This window comes from Pan troglodytes, chromosome 6, assembly GCF_028858775.2.
Source record: "Pan troglodytes isolate AG18354 chromosome 6, NHGRI_mPanTro3-v2.0_pri, whole genome shotgun sequence".
Classification (NCBI taxonomy): domain Eukaryota; kingdom Metazoa; phylum Chordata; class Mammalia; order Primates; family Hominidae; genus Pan; species Pan troglodytes.
Genome location: NC_072404.2, coordinates 142,522,189 through 142,536,565, shown reverse-complemented (window position 1 = coordinate 142,536,565; position 14,377 = coordinate 142,522,189). Strand labels below are relative to the sequence as shown.

The window sequence follows — 14,377 nt, the reverse complement described above, 5'->3', positions numbered from 1 at the left end:
TGTCATTTTGAGATACCTGTTGGACACTTAAGAGAGAGGTCAAATAAGTAAGACATGGGTCTGGAACTCACTGGAGAGATTTAGACTGCATTTATAGGTTTGGAGTGGGTATGAAGTGAACACAAAAGAGTCTAGGCCACATCCTAAAGAATGCTAACACTTAAAGGATGAAACAAGGGAAGAATAGCCAACAAAGGAGATAGAGATTTAAGAGGAAAATTGGAGAGTGAGTTCTCATTTAGGCCAAGTAAGAGAGTGTTGACATATCCTAAGTGCTTAACAAATACTTGTTAAAATGAAAAACAAGAACAAACAAACAGAAAGCAGACTGAACTGGGCTCATGAACACCTTTCACCAAGACTACTGAATTGTTAGCTTTTCCTAAGCAATCTATAGCCTTTCATAGGTTTGTTTCTATCAGATGCTGTCCCCTCTGCCTGGAACACCTTTCAGTCATCTTCTACCTTTTCTTTTCTTTTTTCTTTCTTTCTTGTGTGTGTGTGTGTGTGGGTGTGCGTGTGTGTGTGTGTGAGAGAGAGAGAGAGAGAGACAGGATCTCGCTCTGTCACCCAGGCTGGAGTGCAATGGCACAATCTTGGCTCACTGCAAACTCTGTCTCCCGGGTTCAAGTGATTCTCATACCTCAGCCTCTTGAGTAGCTAGGACTACAGTCACACACCACCATGCCTGGCTAATTTTTGTATTTTTAGTAGAGATGGGGTTTCACCATGTTGGCCAGGTTGGTCTTGAACTCCTGACCTCAAGCAATCCCAACTCGGCCTCCCAAAGTGCTGGGATTACAGGTGTGAGCCACCACGCCTGGCCCCATTTCTTGGTTCTTGCCTCTGCTCCCCATCGCCTGTTGTATTTAGATGTGCTCTCTCTGAACTTGGGAACTTGGCTAGCCCTTTTTGCACTTACCTTCCCCTGTTGACCTATGTGATTACTGTCCAACCTGCCCCAAACTTGTCTCAGACCATTTTGTTGGTACCCAACTGGGCCAGGAGGCCCCCCTCCCCAGAAGGAACAGGAGCAATTGGGATTGATGAAAACCAATGGAGGCAGATAATATTTAGCTGATCATAGATGCTAGTATCTCCTATTCACTGTGATACCATATATGGCAATGGCTGGTGATGTCCAAGCTCCAGCCAAGCCATGACTTACAACCCCAAAGGAGTTGCAGATGTGAACAGAGGTGGAAACGGGGAGGAAGCTGAACACCTGTGGGAAAAAAAGCTACTGAAGAATTAATATCAGATTTAAAAATGGACCCAAAGTAGCGGAGGGTAGAGGAGTTTAAGAAATGAATCCGGGGTCGGACTACCTGGATTTGAATCTTATTCTGTCATTTACAAATTACTTGGTCTTGGGCAAGTTACTTCTCCAGATTATGGTTTAGTCATTCATGAAATGAAGCTAGAGCACTAAGCACAATTCTTGGCCAATATAACATGTTAAATAAATGTTGGCAAAATGAACATGTACACATGTGTATGCACACACACATACGCACACATTATGGAATATGACACATAAAGAAGGCTTATAGAGAGCAGTAAGCTAGGCTTCCCAAAAATGTTCATAGGATGAAAGGGCTAATCAATTTGTTTAGGGGAAACTTAATGTATTGCCCTTTGGATACTGAGATGATGCCTTCTCAGAGGAACATATCCTTGCATTCTGTAGTATGTAGTGGAATAAAGGACTCTGAGTCATTTACATCCTTTTATCAACTTTTCCTGTTACCAATGATGTCCATTTATGAAATCAGCTTTTTGGTCTTTGCAAATGGAGTGGGTTTTCCCCCTGTGTAAATGGAGCTCGAATGAAGACCTTTAACCTCATGCGTACCTTCTTCTAATCTACTAAGTTTACTAACTTAGGTAACAGAAAGTAAATGAGAATTTCCAGTGCTATTAGGTGTTTAGAATCAGTACCTGAATGCTAGCTGGGAGATAAATAATGACTTGAAGACCAAGATTTTGTGAATGCGGATAATCACTAAAAATCCATGAAATTGCCAGCCAGGAAACTTATTTGCATAAACGTCCTTATCAACATTCTTCTTTATTTGCAGGAGTCAAATCGTGTACTATTGGCTGGCAGAATGCCAGTCTAAATGGAATATTTGCCAGCTTAAAGTTTATTGACTTCAATTTGTTAGTTATAATTACTGACTTTTTATTTTATAATGTTCTAGTGCTGACATGCTTGGGGGAAAAATTGAACCACAGCAGTGATTGCACAGTAAGGAAATCAGCAGAAGAGGAAAATTAAATGCTAGGTGATAGTTTGAAGTCAGCAGTGATGGGAATGAGTGGGTGGGAGAGTTAAATTTTTAAGTAACTTAGCAAATGATGCTAATAAAGTGCCATGGCATCGTTTTGGTTTTTCTATTATAACACAATGTAATTTATTATTTTTTGTACTCATGTAAGAAAATCACTTTATAGAAAACTTTCACTGTCTTAAGCAGCTCATTTCAAAACTTCCCCTATTTTTTCTTTTGAAGAATAATCAGAGATTTCATCTTGAAATCCCAAACTGCTTGAAAACTTTTCCAAGAAGATATCAAAGAAACTGGCAGCAATAGAAAGAATGAAATCAGGGAATGCAGTTCTCCATGTCTCCCTGGGATGCTGCCTCATTGAGCAGAGTTTCCAGGGGTGGACAGATCCATGTATTTCTCTTTCCTCCTCTTGAGAGGTGCAGAAAATATATATTACCTTGTAAAGAAACAAACCAAAGCAAAGCCAAGCCAGGTTCTTTTAGAATTAGTTCTAACCTGCTTCTCATATAGCTTGAAGTCCTATCCCAAAGCCTTCACTGCCTGAGTACAAAGAAGAGAGTTTCCTCCTACTTTTCAATCACTTATTTTTTACTTTCCTAAGGAAGGAAACAAATATTAGAGCTTATAAGTAATATAAGTATACATTTATTTTTTTTCTGGACTCTTGACTTAAAGTTGCTTCTTAGTGTCTTCTGTTTTCATTCATCTGTTTACCTTTCATCTATACATTCATTTATTCATGCCTTACCCTTACAAGCCTCAGGACTCAGAGATCTGTGAGAATGTAATGCAAGTCTCTGCTGATAAATTACGTAGCATTTTCTTGATAGTCCTGGCATAAGAACCCCAGTTATGCATATAGTATTTGAAAACATTATTTGTAATATGCATGGGAGACGGTGGTCTATGGTTTAATATTTTTCAGCCTGTGGCAAGTTTTCTAAAATTAAGTACCTGTCAGTAGACTGCCTGTCCTCTTCATTTCTGCAAATTGGGTAGTATACACATCTGAAGGAGATCTCAAGTGAGAGGCAATCTGTGGCTGGTGTTCAGGGTTCATTCCTTTTTCTTCTTCATTTTTCAATGTGTCAACTTAATGTCACTTCATCAGGGAAGCTTGCCCTGTCCCTTGCGGACCAGGTGAGTGGCCTTGTAACTCTTAGCGGCAGGTTCATAGCTTTCACAACAACCATTACAATTGCGGTTAAATGTTTATTTGGTTGATTATTTATTGAATGCCTGCTTTTTCCATTTGGTCATATGTACCATGGGGCTGGGAGGACCATGTGTTGTTTACAGTCCTGTCTCCAGGGCCTGTCACCGTGTCTGGCATGTAGTGGGAGCTAATTTGTTGAATGAATTAATAAAAAAGTAACCATTAAGGAACATTTAACTATTAGAAGAAGTGTATGTATTGGTTTAGCCTTTTAAATTTCTGTGTAATTTTGCATATGCACTGATTATAATTTTTTAGAATCACAGAGTACTGAAATATATGGAAATTTAAATAAAACTGTTCAATTTTTTAAAAAGGCAAAATTGAAGATAAGGAGATGCTATAAACTAGAGAAACTATAAAATTAGTTGGAATATTAAAGTCCTCTTTTTAATTTTTTGAGTGGCAGTGTCTTTCTCTGTCACCCAGGCTGGAATACAGTGGTGCAATTATAGCTCATTGTCACCTTGAATTCCTGGGCTCAAGTGATCTTGCAGCCTCGGCCTGCCAAGTAGCTGGGGCTACAGGTGCACCACCATGCCTGGCAAATTTTTTAATGTTTTATAGAGATGGAGGTCTCACTGTGTTGCCCAGGATGGTCTCAAACTCCTGGCCTTAAGGGATCCTATAGCCTCAGCCTCTCAAAAGGCTGCGATTACAGATGAAAGCCACTGGGCCCAGCCTAAAGTCCCTTTCTTTGAAAGTGAAGGTCTTAAATCCAACTTGCTAGTAAAACTTTTAGGGTAGTTAGGTTTAAAAATCCCCACACTACTAGTGACTTGATGGATTAGAACAATTCTTTTCCTAAGGAACTGTTGTGCTTTCTTATTGTAAAATGTAATTAGCAGATGTAAAAAAAAAAGGTTTATTAATCTTATGGGGTAAAATTATGGTTGCTTATGTGTAAATTATTTCATGTTCATAGTTTGCTTCTCTTTTATTTTAAGTAAACAGGTTAGAAGTCAAAATGCCATTACCAATTTGATTAAAATCATTACACTTCTTTCTAAAACATGATATTAGTTATTTTATTTTCCATAAGAAATCCAGACTTCATTAGTCTAATCTTAGGGTTGAGATTTTCAATAGCCAAATCAAAATGTCTTAGTGTAGATTTTCTGTCAAAAATATTTGAAAGCATCAAATTATGAAAGAGTAATATAATGTAGAAAACTGAAAATCTGCACAGCTCTCCATACATTTAGTTCACATGTCCAGTGAGCAATGATTAATGGTGCCTGGGCTAGATAGCTTCTGCTTGGCCTGCCACAACCACTTTCTTTTGCTGTCTGCTGGCTGCCGTGGAAGGTTCCTTTGTGCAGGCAAAGTCAAGTTCTCTTGCTCTCTGGCTTCCAATAGATTTGGTCAGAGGGAGACCCAGCAGGAGGTGTGTATGAGGGAGAGGTCAGAATGCAATTTCCTTTTGAGGTTGCCAGGGGCTGGCTGTGTCCTTTTAGAGAGATTACTGCACCCCTCAAGGTGGCTTCCGTTCATGACTCTGTAACTGCTCTCTCTCTTAGGGCTCATGGGTAACAACTGCCAACCTCGACCTCTGACTCCTTCTAGGTTGTGGCTTTCCACTGCCTTCTCTATATGCTGCTCCTGCCTTGAAAATAGTCCCTTTATTTAGTCTCCTTGAGTCATTTGTTTTCTTTCCCTCTATGACTCATACAATACCCATGAAAAGGAGGTGAGAAAATGTACCCTTTTACAATTCAATGGTCTATTCAAATGAATTATCTGAAATCAACATATGACTTTGTAAGTGTAATATATATTTATACTTTCAGGCAGATATAGATACAAAAACACACTCTATGTTTTGAAGAAAGTGTGTCTCATGATTTGCTGCTAAAATTTTAGGTTCACCATTAGTAGCAAACCATCTTTGAATTATTCATCTAGCAGTGAGAATGGATTGATCTTGTCTCTCCTCTCTCTGGTTGACTTTGTTAGTGTGCTCTGTGTTTGTGAGAGAGAGATTCTGGTGAGGGGTGTGGTCTTCATCCTGGCCCATAATGGAATTCAACTCATGACCTTAAACCTACTAACTGTGTTATACTCAGCTGTGTTAACTAACCATAGGCCCCTTTTGTGCAGGTGTGTATGTAAAGCTTTGCTTGGTCTTAATGAGCTCATGTTGGGGAGATAGATAAAAATATGGTGCAATATAGTGTACTCCTGGCTCTCCTTGACCCCATGATTTCCCCATTTCAATAGGCTTCCTCTCCTTTGGTTTTGTTAAACTCCGTTGTGCATCAAAACCCAAAGGCTCACATCCTGCTCTGAATCAACTGTGGGAACTCAACTGAGAAGAAAAGGTCAGAGACTGAATTTCCTATTTGACACCAACTTGTACAAACAGGAATCTTAATAACTGTCGACTATGAGGACAGGATTATTCTGAGCCAGTCCTGATTTGGGGAAGGAATACTACTACTTCATGTTTTTGGATGCAAACTTGGGGTAGTCATCCATCTTCTTTTTTGTTTCACACTCTGGCTTTACATTTCCTTTCTTCTTTTCCCTCTCCTTAGCCTGTTTTCATGAAGGTGGGAGGAGCATGAAAGCTCAGGGCAGTGTTGGAAGAGTTGGGCCAGTGCTGGACATTGACTTCTAGCCCTAACTCCTCATTTATATCTAATTTCTGATTATATACTGATGTTTTGCCACAAGCAACTAGTAGTTTTAATACTAGAGAGCAGTCAAGTATAAAAAGACAAAGTTAATGGCTATAATAATTATGCTTTTTTTTGACCTGAGTTTTGCAGCAAAAACAAATCTACTCCAAGGCCAGGTGGTAGGAAGCTATCATCCTGATGGCCGCTGTTGCTAACCACCATCACTGGAAAAGTGCTTGGTCAAGCACTACCCCCTAAGGGAAGAATGTGGCTTCAAGCTGATCTTTCACTGGAAAAAACCAATGATGTTATTGAGTAGCACCAAGAACCCACCCTGCCAACCTACTTCACCAATTAAGTTCCATGATCAATGGACAAGGTTGTTTGCAGAGAACAAAAACCTTTTTTGGCAGGGGGGAAAAAACAAAAAAAAAAACCCTTTTTCATGGTGAAAATATATGTGATTCAGGTCTTAAATTGTCTTCTGTCTGCAAATCTGTACTCAGATGTATGCAAGTTTCTTGCAGAAAGATTGAAATTTCCTAGAATTTAGAGGAGCTTCCTCTAAGCTGTGCTTTATGTGGCTTTTTGCTAGCCTTGTCAGGGGTGTATTGGCTTCCTTGGGATATTTAGCAAACCAGTAACTGTGGTGAACAGATGCAAAACTTATGGCATTCTGAATAGACAAGGCAAGTTTCAAGCTTATTGCAATGTTTTGATGTGCAAGCAGTGGGAAACCTTGAGGCAGCTGAAGTTGTTCTTCCTTGGGCCACAAAAAGAGTATTTCTGGTATCTAAAAGTCTCTGAGCCCCTTGGAGCCTCAGAAACCCTTTATTTCATCACTCATTCATGTACAGTAAGGCTCAGTGAAGGCAACATGGAGAGACACAGTTGGTTTGGGGGAGATGTAAGCACTTTTTTCCCTGTCTGGAATATCTATCTTACAGATAAAGATAAGAAAGAAGGGGTAAATGATTAAATAATCTATGATGTTGACCTTTGATTAGAAATGTAATTTTTATTCTTTAATGACACATTGAAGTCCGTGGGCTGTCAAGGTGTTTGCCAAGGTAGTTATGAAGTTTTCATGGCCATTTTTGGCATTTCAAAAAGCAAAGTGGCAGTTGTAAGCTTCCCTACGAGAAGACTGCACAAGCTACAACTGAAGCGGCACTTCGGTGATTTGAACTGGAATTCCATCACTTCAGCTTGGTAAAAACAGATGCCTTGTGCTGATCAGAAGTTTTGCAGCTAAACAGATCTTTGATTAAAAAAGAATGTGGGAAATGGGTGGTGTTTTAACTTAAATAGTTTTATAGAAAAATATTTCAAAGTTAGGATACATGGAAGAAAATAACAAAAGGGGTTCTTGATTAATGGATGGATGGGCTCATTTTACTTTCAATGAATATTTATTGAACACCTACTATCTCATGGGAGCTCATGTTACATCTGTGAACAATGCAGAAAATAACCCTGTGGAATCTACATGTTAGTAGGGGAAATAGAATACACAAATTAATGCAGGTGGTGAAAGAGGAAGGAAATAAGTAGAGTGATGAGGTCATAATGGAAGGTGAGGAGACAACACTAGATGGGGTGGTCAGGGAAGGTCTGTTGAGCTGAGGCTGAAGGTTGAGAAAGGCCAGGAAGGACTTACTTGGGAAAATGTTTGTGGTGATATGTATGAGTGCTGCAGGTGAAACAAAAAGGAAGCCAGTGTAGTTGGATCAGGTGAGTGAGAGGGATAGGTGGTCAGTTGCCAGTTCAAAGGATCCTGTGACAGGAGGTCTGGGCTATATTCTAAGGGCAATGGGGAAATGATTGAAGGACTCTAAACAAGATTTTTCTAAGATCTATTTTGTGTTTTTTTTTTTGAGACAGAGTTTTGCTCTTGGTGCCTAGGATTGCAATGGTGTGATTTCGGCTCCCTGCAACCTCTGCCTCTCGGGTTCAAGTGATTATCTTGTCTCAGCCCCCTGAGTAGCTGGGATTACAGGTGCCCACCACTATGCCTGGCTAAGTTTTGGTATTTTTAGTAGTGATGGGGCTTCACCATGTTGACCAGGCTGGTCTCGAACTCCTGACCTCAGGTGATCTGCCCACCTCAGCCTCCCAAACTGCTGGGATTACAGGCGTGAGACACCGCACCCGGCCTTTAAGATCTACTTTGTAAAATACCAGTTTTCTTGCTGGTGTGGCATAGATTTGAGAAGAGCATGAATGGAAGCATGAAGAAGAGTCAAGTGGCTTTAGGAATCCAGATATCACAGTGGCTTGCACTAGGGTGTGGCTTTTTCCTCCACCATTGCTAGGTCATAGCCTAAGATGGCTAATGGAGTTCCAGGCATTATGTCCAAATTCTAGCCAGCAAGAAAGAGGGAGGATCATGAAAAAGGCATGCCTTCTCCCTTTAAGGATCCTTTTCAGAAGTTCACTTACCATTTCAAGGAAGGCCAGGAAATGTAGTCACGTTCTGGGTGGTTAGGTAAAAACTGGAGGTTTCATCTAGAAGGAGAACAGACACTAGAAGACAATAATCTCTGCTAACTCCTATTAATAATATATGTAAATGAATTTCTTTTGAAATATAATTTTAATCTTGAGCTCTAAGTCAAATTTTTGGAATTTCTCAGAGTTTGCAAGTCCAATATTCACAGAATAGCTAGTTAAATGTAGATTAAGTAATTAGCTTTATTAACAGCTGGGCAAGCACCAAATAACTCCCCAGGCACATGACTATCTGTTAAGAACTGCGTTCGAGATAATTCAGCTTGAACCTGTGCCTCCTACTCTTGCACCATATCTCAACCTTGGGACCCACTTCTGCCTGCACAGAAGACTTAAAGTTCACTTGCAGTGAGTAGCATGGACTTCAAGTATTTCTCAAATGTCTGGTTGCCAGTGGAATATGGAGAGAAGAGGGTGGGCTTCCTTTCCAAGAATTGAGGCCCAGCATGGTCTCATGACATTATAGAGAAAAGAAGCCTGAGATGTATGTGGACAGGTCAGAGAATAAAGAGAGGGCCTGCTATCCCCTTTTGCCCAATAAACGTAGAACTCTGGCTTTGATTTCTTTCCCCCTCCATGTTGGGGAAAGTCAGTAAAGGAACGGAGAGTGAGAGAGGAAATATTTGTTCTGGAGCTCCCAAAGAGAATGGAGTTGGGAGGTAGGAATCTCCTCTTCTGTGGGCTGAAGTGAGAATATAGTGAGAGAAGAAAAAGCGTTTTTCCTAACCAAAATAATTGTTAGAAAAGTGGAATCTAAAACTTTTTTTTTAAAAAGAGGATGATGAGTGTCCTGAGTTGTATAATTAATTGACTCAAATATGCTTCATTTGAGTAATAGAAATATGGCCTTATTTAAGCACATATGATATTTTTATGAAGTCTCAGCACAAAGAAAATAAGAAATGAAGGCAAACAAAATGACAGGTGTTTTCAAATATGCAGTAGGATGCCTTAGGGAAATGAAGAAGAAAGGAAATGAGAAAGTCACCTAAGGACAGTGGTAGAGAAGGCTGGAAGGGCAGGTGGCTAGAGAAGGGCTAAGAAGTTAGGGCAGGGCTGAGATTGGGGAGCCACAGCAGTGTTGTCTTCTACAGAGACTTGTCATAGAGGAGTGTTCATCAGGCTTCTGGCACACCCAGGGGTAATGAAAGGGCAGTTCACAAAAAGATTATTTGTAAGTGTGGGCACAGTTGGAAAAAACAAGGGATGATGAAGTGCTTCGGAGCCAACAGCAGTGGGGAGACCTTACAGGGGCAATGGTACAGAGTGGTCACTGGAATCTGGCAAAAGCTTTAGCTGTGGGTGAGGGGTTAGGTGGAGAAACAGAGTCAGTGGAAAAAGAAACTGGGGGATAAATACTCTAACTTCTTTCTGTCACCCCTCGCCCTCCCATGTTCTGCTAGTGCCTCCGGGACAAACTCAACTAGAAGCCAGAGGCAAGGAAGCCCAGGCAGTATGGTCATAGAGAGCAGCCTCCTAGGGTCTTTGGCAGGATAGGGAAGGATCAGGAGGGTCAAATGGAGAATAGCCTGCACAATATTTTGATGGAATGCAAGGGAGGAGGTGGTGGGGAAGAAACTGTATTAAATTTCCTGCAGCAGTTTAATTAATTAATTGCCCTCAAACATTCATTGAGCACTTGGTCTGCCTGGTGTTGGGGATGCCAAATAAAGAAACAGAGACCCTGCTTGGTCTTGAGAGGATCATAAGCCAGCAGAGTCATGATTCTAATGTTAGTTGGTGGAGGCTTTGGAAGACAGGAGTAGCAAAAGACAGCTCTGCCTGATGGAGTTAGTGAACTGTCCCCAGATGGAGGTGACTTTTGAGCTGGATATTGAATTTGTATAGAGGATCATTAGATAGAGGAGAGCATTAAATCTCCCTGGTATGGAGAAGGGTGCAGATGCTGTGAGAATATGGAGAGAAGGTACAGGTCAGGGGAGGATGATGAGACAGAATCTGATGATCTTTGTGAACCAGACCGAAGAGTTTGTATTTTATCCTTTACATTGGCCATGGGAGTTAACAGAGGCTTATAAAAGACACTACTTTTTTTTTTTAAAGGATGGGGGAACTGATAATGGGTGCTTTTCCTAGCAACTTCTTTTCTTGGGATGCTTTCCTTCTTTTTCCTTTCATTTTTTTCCTCCGCTTCTCTTCACCATTCACCACCTTTTTTTCCATTGCTGTGTTTCTGGTAGATGAAACCTCCAAGGTTAAGTGGGTAGTTACAGTGAATTTGATGTAGGGAAAATAAAAGGAACATTCCAGGTCTTTAAAAAATTTTTACTTCAGTTGCCAGTAGGGTTTAATTTGCGGGTGGTAGAAATACTGGGGATGCTGGGACAGAAATTAAAATGCTTAATGAACCAATGCTTAGTGGTCTACCACAATAAAATAAAAATGAGATGTGACTTCATGAAAACTTGAAAACTTGTCTTGAAATACTATTCATATATCCTGATGTGTATTATTGTAGAGTGAAAAAATAAAAATACAAACGCATACTCTTGCATTGCTTTCCCACACATTGATCTGCAAAGAGAAAACTCTTCAAGACTTTGGGGAGAAAGTCCATTACTGAATTAATCAAACAACCATCTTCTATCTGCACTTTTATTTTATATACCCTTTACATCTGTTTAATTAATCCTAAACATGAGGCTGACTGCTAATTAAACAGCCTGGAAGTGACTGACTGAAGGTAGTAATTTGAGATAATTAGTTTTGGTTTCAAACACTCAATTTTCACACTTTCTGCTCATTTTTAGAAAGGGTGGCTCATTATTATAGGCAGGGTGGGAGTTGTGTAAGTCATTTTACTGCTGGACTCTTAATAGCTCAGGAAGTGGGAGTATCGGTATCCAAATAGGACAAAGAAATGGTGTAGGGCTATATATTTTGCTATAGAATGCTCCCCTATTCCCTTCCCCCCACACAACCCCTACTCGCACATACATATAATTTCTTCTAAAGTGAAAGTCAGATGGCTGACTTATTTTCGTTAGGATATGGGAATGCACATACTTTTGATATTTGGGAAATTTTTACCTAGTAAGAGGTAGATCTCACTAAGTTATCCATGGTTTCCTTCCCAGGTCCTCTGAAAACAAACAAGAAAAGGTGAGAAAGGGCAAGATTTGGTGTGTGGTTTGAGATTTGGAGGGGTGTCCTTGCGAGTAGTCATGTACTATGCAGTCACAAAATCTAACCAGGGAAAAAATTTGTCAAGGTAAGGCCAGTATATCTGGCAGAGAAGGCAAAGGGCAGGAGGAGGTGGGTCAGATGGTTTTCATGGTCCCACAGTGTTAACAAATAAGTTAACACAGTCCCCACTAGGAGAACAGAACCAGAAAGAATTTGGGGTTAAATGGGCCACGCTATTCTGGGTACTCTCTGTTACGGCCAATGCAGGTGGATCCAAGTTACATGGAAGCTGAATGAATAGTCAGCACCATGGACAGCTCCAAGCACATTGCTCTGCTGCTGCTCCCGGGGTGACTTTTACGTTTTAGGAACTTCACTGTCATTTCACTGGCCACTAGTAGGGAACAGGACTCTCTAGACTTAGGAAGGTTATTTAGATGTTGAGAGCTTTACAAGTGTGTCAAGGGTGGAGTTGAAATGTTTATATAGATTGGGAATCATCTGTCTAGACTGTAGTGGGGACTATTGGATCCCAGAGTGTGCAGCCCTGTGGGGAAAGATGGAACTGCAACTCCGACATCCTCTTTGAGCACTGACATTAGCTGCAACATGTGATGTAGCATAAAGTTAATTTTTTCATGTACAAGTCAAACCTGCATCTTCAAGTTACCTGAATTAGGGCATCTTGGAGTCACTTTGATCTCTGAACTTTCACTCATACCACAGCATGGCAGCAGAGGAGTTACTATACACAATCACATAGCTCACTCTCCCACATTATTGAGAAATGACATAGGATTCCTCATTTCAAAGAATTTCTGGCAATTCACCCCATTAAAAGAAAAATAGTCTCTTCTAAAGAATTTATGGTCTGGATTCCCTTTTCTGTGATGTTTTGAAGGGGGTTAGAATGATGTGTCTATGAGAGGATATGTGGCTGCTGGCAATTCTCAAATCTTTTTGTGGCACTCTGATGGTATCAATAAACAGTCAATAGACTTGCAAAACTATATATTTACAATAATTTACTAAAAATATAGTCTTAAGACTGAAATGGTATCAAGTGTAAAAAAATCTTATATTAAATTCCCTGTTAGTCATTGTATAGCATTTATGTCCTATAAAGCCAAAGCCAGTTTCAGAGGTGACCTTTTCTGATGTATATGCCTTCATTTTTCTCTCCTTTCTGCACCAGAGCTTATCATGTACAGACTAAAAAAGCAACATCAACAAAAAGCACAAATGTTTTGCTTTGGCTCCAGAAACAATGGAAACTAAAGCAAAATGAAATTCTTTCTCACTGTTTAGAAATATTGTGCATTGAGAGAAAGTAAGCCTATGGGCCATTCAAAAATACTTTCCAATTAAATTGGTAGTCATAAAACTGTATTTTGGCTTCAGGTTGATATGTCTAGGTTTCTGGTATAGCCTTGGCTGTTTAGCTCATATGACAATCCATCATTCTTCAAGATTCTTCATGGGTTGAAATGACCCATCATTTGTTTTGCAGATACCTCAAATCAGCTATGCATCCACAGCCCCAGAGCTAAGTGATAACACCAGGTATGACTTTTTCTCTCGAGTGGTTCCGCCTGACTCCTACCAAGCCCAAGCCATGGTGGACATCGTGACAGCACTGGGATGGAATTATGTTTCGACACTGGCTTCTGAGGGGAACTATGGTGAGAGCGGTGTGGAGGCCTTCACTCAGATCTCGAGGGAGATTGGTAAGCATATATTTATCAGATGATTGTATTTGGAGGTGACAGATTGCTGATGCCTGAGCATCTCCAAGTGCTCTCTTATCTGTAGGGAATAATTGGAACTCCTACAGATGCATGAACTAGGCTGTCCACTATAGAGGGAAGCTGGGTTTATTATAAATGATTTTGTTGTTCATAGGTCTATCAAGGTGACACTTTGGTGCTAATTTAGGAAGTAGGACTCCTGACTCACATGAACATTTTTTAAAGTTGTCTGTTTTGACAAGGGAGTTTGCTGGCACATTAGAGCCACTGTAAATTTGAATAAATGACATACTATTTGATTGTTTTAGATGGAAGTTTACATTAGCAAGTCATTAAATTTAAAAAAAGTCAGTGGAATTTAACATCCAACACTAGAGGGACTAAGTCTAGTAATCATCTTAAAACAATGCTGAAGTAGCCCCCAAGGCTATACTTAAGCAATATTCTTATTGTCATATTTGACTTTTTGCGTTTTTATTCTTAAAACTCTGAAGCTTAGGATGTGATGAAGGACAAGATGTAAAAACTTGTTTACAACAAGGTGCTGCTGATGTCTGTCCTGGGCTTTTTTTTCAAGGTGCTTATCCAAGTGTCTAGGCATTTCACCATCTTGTATGTGTACGATGAGGTTGTAAATCCATTCCACTACTTTGAAAAACACAGAGCAAAACAAAGGAACAACTTAGAGCACAAATCTTAACTGCTGATTTGTCAACAACGTATCTTTGTGAATTAAGTATGTTGTTGTTACTTAAGTACTATTATTCTTATTAAGAATGAATGAATTTTTCTATAAGAGTAATATTTTGTGGAAAAATTAAAGTGTCTATTGATTTTTTT

At 39.9% G+C, this 14,377-nt stretch overlaps 1 protein-coding gene across 7 annotated transcripts in view; it reads left to right on the top strand.

The window, feature by feature from the left end:
* The window catches only part of GRM8 (glutamate metabotropic receptor 8), an 810,916-nt gene that overhangs the window by 136,657 nt on the left and 659,882 nt on the right, over window positions 1-14,377 (top strand). For 5 of the 7 annotated variants that reach the window (XM_054687702.2, XM_063815564.1, XM_063815563.1 and 2 more), the window contains exon 3: window positions 13,300-13,516. In XM_054687702.2, the coding sequence (XP_054543677.1) occupies window positions 13,300-13,516 (217 nt within the window). Of the gene's footprint in view, window positions 1-7,697; window positions 7,866-11,740; window positions 11,766-13,299; window positions 13,517-14,377 lie in introns of those variants that run through there. The other 2 variants (XM_063815566.1, XM_063815565.1) reach the window with 2 other exon arrangements.